Here is an 8,894-nt window from a genome sequence, read left to right as displayed (position 1 = left end):
ACGTGGGGATCTCAAATATTTGATTTGCTTTCTCTGCCAGACTCGTTGACTTTATAGATGTAACTGCATAGAACTTCTAAGCTAAAATCATTCCACTGCCCAGAGAAGCAATGAGCCAGCATTTCTCCTTCAACAGCCTAAAGTTAGTTTCCAGAGGCAAAGTGGGGCCTGGAAGAGGAATCTGATCGCTCATGACACTGAGCGTTACTGGAAGGGTCTTGAGCTTTTCCCCAAAGCAGATGGAACTAGAGCCAGGAATTATTTTGGATTCCCTGTTGTTACAGAATAATGGGAATAGTCAAAGGTAAAGAGTGGCTTACAGAAAATAAGTGCAAACTTGGGAGGCTAAAATTTCATCCTCTAGAAGCCCCCACTGCAAAGCCACCCCTGCCAGCGCTTTACAGAGGACTTTTCAAACAGCCACCACACTGAGCAGGCATGACAGTATTGAGAAGTTCTGTTTCTCTCTGAAGTCAAGGAGCTGGCGGCTGGAATCCCTTCTCTGTTCCCCGGACTCTCAGGGAGCTTTTGGGTTCACAGAGGAACAGTGGGGCTCTGAAAAATATCCAACACATTAACTCAGATTCCAGGAGCTCCTTCCAGTAGCAAGGCACCCTGAGACGGGCCACGTGTGGCAAAGCAGATCAGTCGGCAGAGACTGAGGGGGCAGAGATCCTGAAAGCCAGAGGAGCCATGGCTTGGCAGGCCAGGCTCCACCAAACTACCAGGAAGGCAAGCACAGTCCGCGCCCAGAGGACGGACGGCGTGGTTGTTGGGGGGTCACCCCCACCCCCCTGTGCAAGACCCAGGTTTTACTTCCTTAGAGGGAACTCTCATTTCTGCGCACCCCATGGACAGTCCCAGTTTCCACACCACACTGGGGTTGTGTTTAGCCACATGCGTCTTAAGAAACGGAGACCTTTTAACTTGGATGGGTCTGTTTATAAAAGGGGACACTGACACTGCAGGGCCCCACTCACATTAAGACAAAGTGGGGGCTCCATCCCGTGGTAGTAGGTTTGGTGCCAGCAGCAGGCCGCTTAGCCCCTTCGCAGCCCCCACCCCGCCGCGGTGACCTCTGCCAGTTGAGGCCAGTACTTGCCTCACTGAGGGGCATGGCACCTGATGAGGAAGACACTGCAGGACCGACATCCCAGAGGAAATACTGCGGGAAATGCGCATATGACCCTAGAGCCCCAAACCGCTCACCAGGAGGCAAGCCCAGCAGGTGGCCGGTTATTGCACAACCACAGCTCCCACCCTCCCCAGAGCCCAACCTGGGGGGCGCGCTCCTACCTTGAGGAGGGAGAAGGAAACCGCCGCTTGGCCCGGGGCTTCCCTTCGTTCAGTGAGACCCCGCGGACAAAACGCTATCTTCTTGGCTAGTGACTAGAGGCAGCACGGAGTGGCAGCTCTACACGAGCACTGCCGTCAGTATGGATTCAACTCAGTGCACGAGCGTTGCCACCAAAATGCAATCATCCCTCGGGTAACACTTAAAACAGATAAGATAGGTAAGAATTCAGTCACTCAAGAAATACCTCCTGACATTAATTTCACTACACGTGATGAATTTGGCATTAAAAGGCGGCCGATGCACACATGAAACGGCCGCAACACACATTTGGTTTCTGAATCCCTGTTCGGGGCCACGCTGACCCTGGCCGTACAGGCAGCCTCTCTGTTGTGGGCCGCATCTGAGGCGGGAGGCACCGAGGTCCTCAGGCGAGGGACACGGCCACTGCCGGGCCCCCCAGGGGCCCAGAGACAGAGGGGGAAGAGGGGCAGCTGGCTCCCTGGGAGCAGGGGTGGGGGCTGGCAGACCCCGAAGTTCCCTCCTTTAAACCCACGGGTCTAGAAGTGCCCTCAAGGCATGGCTGGAAGCCGACTCCTTTTCTGACCATGACAGAGGTCCCGGTGGGAAGGGGAGGAGCTTGAACTCCACACCACGTGATTACTCAAAAGCCCTGTGGAAGATTTCCATTTGGCATCTGTGTAGCAGCATCCTGGGTTAACAAGAGCGAGGACGGGGAGGTGGGTGACGGCGCTCGGTAAGCTGGGGAGAAGGCCTGGCTGGGCCGGAGAATCCAGGCTGTAGGAATGTCGGGGTGAAGCCACCTTGCCTCTTGCCAATGATAAACCATGGGTTTAAAATTCATTAACATTCATTTTGGTGATAAAAATTCCTTAGAGTAGGAGCAAAATCACATTCCAAGCAAATGTTAAACCTTTCTGAGGGGAAGGGACACGGTTAAACATTAACTTAAAACAACACTGAGCTCACAGAGGCGGCTGCAGGCCCCCCCCCCCCACCCCGTTCAGGCTCCACCCCACAGTGGGACAGACGTGGCGGGTTGGCATCGACCGCTTTCTTCATTCATCCTTCAAGTTCCACAGCGACACCCGCTGGGCGCAGAGGAAGCGCACCCCTCCCTACGAGGGCCGAGGTGCAAGTCCATTCTGTGCGGGTCACATCATGGAGTCACAGCAGAGTTCAGACACAACAACGTAAAACTCTGCAAAAGACACTTTTTAAAAACATGATCTCTTGGGGGACAAAAAAATAATAAACCGCAACAATTTTCAACTTCATGCAAATTGAGGAAGGAGGAGAGTGAATAAGGAATAAAAGGTACAACTGAAAAAATAAACATGATTCTATTTGGGTGGAAGAGGCTCGTCTCCACCATCTCGGATGCCATGCCCTAGCTGTCGATCTCACACCTCTGGTCTCCAGTCCACCCTCACCGTCCTCCTCTGCTGCTTCCAGGAAGGGAACAAAGTCTTTGGTCTCAGGATGTTGCAGGACGCAGCACGGCACACAAGCTCACGCTAATGGGATTCACGGTCAGCTGGCCTGAGGCCTCGGGAGTGGGGGCGAGGGTTGGTGGGGGGGCGCCCTAGATGGCACCTTCGCTGTGCAGGCTGTGATTGGCCTTGTTGTGTGTCACACAGTTCTGTTCATTGAGCAGGTTGGCTGTCTCGTCTGGCAACCCGTCGTGCAGCTCCGTAAGAGTCAATTCAATTTTAGTGTTTTCACTGTCTGAAGACTGAGGAGTTTTGTCCATCCGGGATGCCATCAAGGCATTTTGGTATTGCTGTCTTGAGATCTGGGGGCCAGAAGATGGCACAAAAACAAACCAAGATAATGCTTATTTTCAGGCGCTCTTGTCTCAACATGGTATGACACGTTAAAATCCCCCGAAAGGCCCCTCATAGTTTTTCTAGGGAAATACCATCCTTGAGTATAAACTGAGCCACTTTTAAGAGCTCAAGTTGATGCTGGTGAACAAGTCAGTTTTTTACTGATAGAAGCTATTTCCAGATCTTTGTCTCAAAGTTTCACAGCGACTGGAAAATGGAGATAGGCTTCCAACAGCTAAAGCTGGCTTGTTCTTCACAAGACGTCTTTATTCCGGACTAAGAAAAGAACCCTGTCTCGGGGCAGAAGAGAAGCAGAGGGTTCTTCCTGCCCCATCCCGTTAAGTCTTCAGAGACTCTGATCTCAGCCCTTCCAGGGCCATCCAGAGTCACTGGAGTCAGGAGCTCATGAGGACTCACTGGAAAATGTGGATTCTGTTTCTCACCATCTCCAGCTCTCACTCCCTGAAAAAGGCACATCTAACTTGGCAGCTTTTGTGACAGAGCCAGGGAGGTACCTGTTTCCCCGGCCTAACCCCTGGGCACAGTAGATGGAGGTGTAGGGAGTCCAAATGACAAAGGGAGAGCTCAGTGGCGGGGCCTGGGAAGCCAAACAACTCGCTGAGGAAGTTGGCCTCCAGTGGCCGGGCCCCGGCTCCAGCCCAGCCACTCTCCCTTCTCTTACCTTAACAAACTGAAGGTCAGAAAGGGCTCGCACGGAGTAGTCGGGGATGTAGACTTGAAGGAACGAAGAATTGAGCTGATTATTGCTGCTCCCCAGTGTCGGCGTTATCGCATCAATCCGGTCACTTCGGCTGAGAGAGTCTGAGTGATTCAAGCCACATGGGCGAGGCGGCGACTTGTTTTCACCTGGAAAAGGAGGGGAAAGAAACCATAACCTTTTAAGCGAGGTAGATATAAGCAATAAAGTCAGCTCTTTATTTTCCAAATAAAAAAAGTAGCAACTAACAGACCAGCTCAATAAACTTCTCCCAGACGCCTGAGCCATACCGCTCAGCATGTAGGGCCCTCCTACAACACGCTCCTGGCCTCCCGGCAACAAGGGGATCGCGCGGGTCATCCGCTCAGCCCCGTGCATTTACACACACACACACACACACACACACACACACACACAGTCCTTCCCGAGGCTCTGACCGTGAAGACCCTGTGGCTACACACCTGTGTCAGGAGTGACCCTGAACCGCGCAGGCTGTGTGCCGATGAGGCCCAAGGCACAGAAGCTCCCGGATGTAAAACACAGACCGTGCCAGAAGCAAAAGCAAAGGACTCTTGAGAACGTTTGTAAAATCAGTATGTGCTCGCAAGGGATCAGGACAGTTCCGTCTGCTCCTACCCCTCCACCAAACCTGTTATCCTGGTCTCTGACCTCAATAAAATTCCCACCAGGCAGTCCAAGGATGTCTCAGGGTTTCAGGAATACCAGAAGACACCAAACCCTTAAAAGATTTAAGGCAGCGTAGGTGCTGTGGGATTCTTCAATGACATGCACATTACTCATTCATTAAAACAAAGTGAAAGGAAATTCAGTGAGTCTAAGTGTTGCTGTTCGTAAAGGCAAGTTGACCGTAGCTTCTAACATAAATTTCATTAAAAATAAAACCCACCTCCTGCCTTGTCAAAGCTTCCTCCGTTTTTGCTGTTCTAATCAAGTCTAGTCCACAAATATTAAGTGGGTGTTCACAGCGGACATGTCCTGACCTGCATAATGTCCACCTCCTCAGACTCAAGCGGCAGTCTCTCCCTCCGTGCTGTAGAGATTCCCCATCATCCCTCCACTACTTGAATGAGCCTTAAAAGCCTGAACATAGTTATGTTCCCCTTAAGCCTCTTCCTGTCCAGGCTAAATACTTTGATGTGTTTTAGGACGCCTCAACCCCATCCTGACCACCATCTGAGATTCCACTCAGTAAACATCCCTCTTAAAATAGAACAACCACAGGGGCGCCTGGGTGGCTCAGTTGGTTGAGCATCTGACTTCGGCTCAGATCATGATCTCACAGTCTGTGAGTTCAAGCCCCGCGTCGGGCTCTGTGCTGACAGCTCGGTGTCTGGTCTGCTTCAGATTCTGTGTCTCCCTCTCTCTCTGCCCCTCCTCTGCTCATGCTGTCTCTCAAAAATAAATAAGCATTAAAGAAATTTTTTTTTTAATTGGACAACCACAACAAAACACGGTAAGTACTCGATAAACCTCAAATGGCAAGTTCACTTTCTCCCCAGATTTTCACAGCATGACTTTCCCTACAATTTTCTTGGCAGAACGATTTTCCATCGTCAGTCAAAACTAAACTCAGAGTGGCCACTCATCTGGTTGGTTCCACTTATCTTCTAAGAGAACAAGGCAAATTAATAATTTATCAGATGTTTTCTATTTAGCAGAAGGGATGACCCAACTTTGCTAAGCCTCAGATTCCCTACCTATATATAAAAGGCAGGTAATAATAGTCTCCACTTCCTAAAGTCTGATGGGGATTCAGAATGAAATAATAGGGGCGCCTGGGTGGCTTAGTCAGTTAAGTGTCTGACTTCAGCTCCATGATCAGGAGTTCAAGCCCTGCATCGGGCTCTCTGCTGCCAGCACAGAGCCCGCTCCGGATCCTCTGTCTCCTTCCCTCTCTACGCCTCCTCCCTTCCCCACTCTCTCCATCTCAAAAATAAATAAAAAGCTTTTTAAAAAATGAGATAATATGTAACATGCTTAGCACAGCATCTGACACCTAACAACCGATCCATAAGCCTAGTTAACATTGTTATATTTTCTGTTTGCTTCCCAGACCTCTCCACTATGTACCTACCCTGATGGCCAAGCCTTCCTGTATTAGTGAGGGCATCACCCAGGCTGAAAGATCCAACCGTTCTTTGAAACAAAGGATCCCACTGAATCCTTAGGCTTTAGCCCCACATCACCATTGCTATAGATAGTGGTAGCTTTTGTGTGTTACAGTTTAAAGGTCCAAAAACCAAAACATTTAAGGGGCGCTTTGCTTATTGATCAGACTGTGTCGGTAGGTAGATGTCAAGGGCCCTGTGCGGTACTTTTGAGTCTCCTTTTCTCCTGAGGAGGATTACAGGCAAACTCTGGCTTCTCCAAGGTTTCTATATTTCTAGTCAGTTTCCTCTCAACCCACCACCCTCTGTTTTTGTGAGATGAACCCCCTCCTTTGCAGCAACCCACTGCCTGGCGTCCTGGCCACAGTCTGGAGAAGCAGTGGGACCCCTTCTGCAGTAGCTTGGCAAGGACAGAGTGTGATTGGCCTTTCATCAACATGCAGTGAGAGAAATTATGGAAAGAGCCTAAATGTCCATCAACTGATGAATGGGTAAAGAAACTGTGGTTTATATACACAATGGAGTACTACGTGGCAATGAGAAAGAATGAAATATGGCCTTTTGTAGCAACGTGGATGGAACTGGAGAGTGTGATGCTAAGTGAAATAAGCCATACAGAGAAAGACAGATACCATATGGTTTCACTCTTATGTGGATCCTGAGAAACTTAACAGGAACCCATGGGGGAGGGGGGGGGGGGGAAGAGAGGTTAGAGTGGGAGAGAGCCAAAGCGTAAGAGACTCTTAAAAACCGAGAACAAACTGAGGGCTGATGGGGGGTGGGAGGGAGGGGAGGGTGGGTGATGGGTATTGAAGAGGGCATCTTTTGGGATGAGCACTGGGTGTTGTATGGAATCCCAATTTGACAATAAATTTCATATATTTAAAAAAAAAACATGCAGTGAGAGAGATGAATATTCACACCAAAGAGAATAAAGACTTTAAGTGGCCACTCCCCAGTTCAGGTCATGTTTTGTTGCCAAATTTATGTACTAAATTATCACAATAATTATGATAAAAAACCTTTCAATCTTAATTCCTCTATGCCTTCTCGGATTTTTTTTTTTTCTTTTTCTTCATCTTGCCTAGGAATTCTTTTTAGAAGTCAGCTAGAAAGATACTATAAAGTTAACAGTCCCAGCCTCCTCCCTGGGAACCACAAAGCACCTTTTGGAATAGGCTAGAAATCACTGGTTTAGGTCTATTATTGTAATGCCAGCATCCTGAAGGCTTGGGCCCACAAATGGATTTTTTTATTACTGGATCAGATAGAGTGGACACAGCTAAGAAATCTCTAAGTTCTACAGGAAAAGTAAAATACAAATGACATTTCATGAACTTCATCCAAAAGTCACTCTAGTTCAGCATCTGTGACATTTTAAAGAGGTAGCACATGCCAGCGAATAAAATGGGGAGAAAAAACACAAACATATATACATATACACAAATACCTATTTATGTGCGTATATATGTATGTGTACATGTACATATGTATAATCTTCCAGCTCATTTGATTCAAACAGTCCTATAAATAAGATCTACCCCCAATTCTTTCAGAGCAAAGACTTGAAGGAACATTAGCTTCTTTCTAGGACAAGTATTGCCTCCTTTACTAAATATCAGCATTTGACCGTTTTGCTCAAACTGGATTATGGATCGCAAATTTCATCAGATTTTAAAATATAAGCTGTGGGGAACAAAATAAAGAGAAAAATTGTACTACCAAAAGCTCAGCAATTTTAATTAAAGAAAGATTAAACCTTTGCCTTTCTTTTTAGCCGCTGGACGTGTTAGCCAGGCACGACCAAACTCTCCTGCAGGGCAGGAACCAGCAGCTGGTGGGGAATGTGCACAGTACTAATTTCAAAAGAGAGAGAAGGAGACAGGACAAGCAAGGCCACCTGCCTGATGGGGGAAGGGGGGGGTAATGTACGTGCCCCGTTCACAGGGGTGTCAGAGAAAGGACCAAAGGAACAGAACCAAGAACGCCAGGGCCTCTGCACACAGGGCGCTTGTCCACTGAGGAAAATTCATAGTCCTTGAGACTTTGGGCTCAATGTGCTTTTGGTAGAAGCATCCTCAGGTTCTGAGGTCCTCGGGGCCTCTGCAAGTGCCTTTGCTGAGGTCAAACCACCCCAAGCAGCCCCCCTGTACCGCCCTGAAAACCCAAGGTCGGCAGTGTGGGTGGGCCAGGCAGGGAGCAGTGAGGATCCGGATCCAGGTCAGAGTCACTCTCACTTTCTGTGGGGTCAGCGCTGCTCACGCTCGCGGATTCCCCGCCAGTCTCCCGAAGCCTTCGCACAACGGCTGTGGGCTTATACTTCCCTGGAAAGCTCACTACTGCGTCTATAAGCATGGAGTTTGCAATCTCAAAGAAAAACTGCAAACGGCCTGGACCAAATAAAGGGAGCAGATCTAGGCTTTTGTGGGGTCAAGGGAGGCAACCGGAAGAATTATGAAAAGGAAACATGCAGAGTTACCTGGAGAACCTGCTGCTAACAACTCTGTTCTGCTGACAACAAAGGTACGAGACAGGGACAAAGGAACTGAAAAATGGAGAAAAACAGGGTGAGACCATATCAAAAGGCAAGAAAGGCGATCTCTGCACTCAGGGGACAGGAGCAGACACCCGCTCTACTAACATCAGCGTTCCATTCCAGAAGTGCAAAAGCCTGTAAGTTATTATGTAAATTAAAAAAAAAAAAAAAAAAGAGCACACATTGCTTTCCAGGAAGAGGAATGGGGAGGCAGAAATCAGAAGAAATCCTATTCAAATGCTTCTTTACTAACCCAGAAATCTCTTAAGCCATTAATACCCTATTGGGGTTTATAGCTCAAAACATGCTCTTAAGGGTTTAAATCACAACTAGCCACACAAAAGGGGGGCTCAATTAATCAACGGCC

The 8,894-nt window shown here is 48.6% G+C and overlaps 1 protein-coding gene across 2 annotated transcripts in view; it reads right to left on the bottom strand.

The window, feature by feature from the left end:
- Positions 1-2,147: 2,147 nt before the first annotated feature.
- The window catches only part of CNNM2 (cyclin and CBS domain divalent metal cation transport mediator 2), a 147,345-nt gene continuing 140,598 nt past the window's right edge, over positions 2,148-8,894 (bottom strand). The window contains exons 6-8 of one of the 2 annotated variants that reach the window (XM_058697639.1): positions 8,471-8,536; positions 3,827-4,011; positions 2,148-3,110 (exon numbers count right to left, since the gene is read on the bottom strand). In XM_058697639.1, coding sequence (XP_058553622.1) covers positions 2,901-3,110; positions 3,827-4,011; positions 8,471-8,536 — 461 coding nt within the window. In that variant the 3' untranslated portion in view covers positions 2,148-2,900. The remainder of the gene's footprint in view (positions 3,111-3,826; positions 4,012-8,470; positions 8,537-8,894) is intronic. The other variant, XM_058697640.1, reaches the window with a different exon arrangement.

This window comes from Neofelis nebulosa, chromosome 13 (genome assembly GCF_028018385.1).
Source record: "Neofelis nebulosa isolate mNeoNeb1 chromosome 13, mNeoNeb1.pri, whole genome shotgun sequence".
NCBI classification, from domain to species: domain Eukaryota; kingdom Metazoa; phylum Chordata; class Mammalia; order Carnivora; family Felidae; genus Neofelis; species Neofelis nebulosa.
The sequence above is the reverse complement of the archived record's forward strand: the minus strand, read 5'-3'. Positions and strand labels throughout refer to the sequence as shown.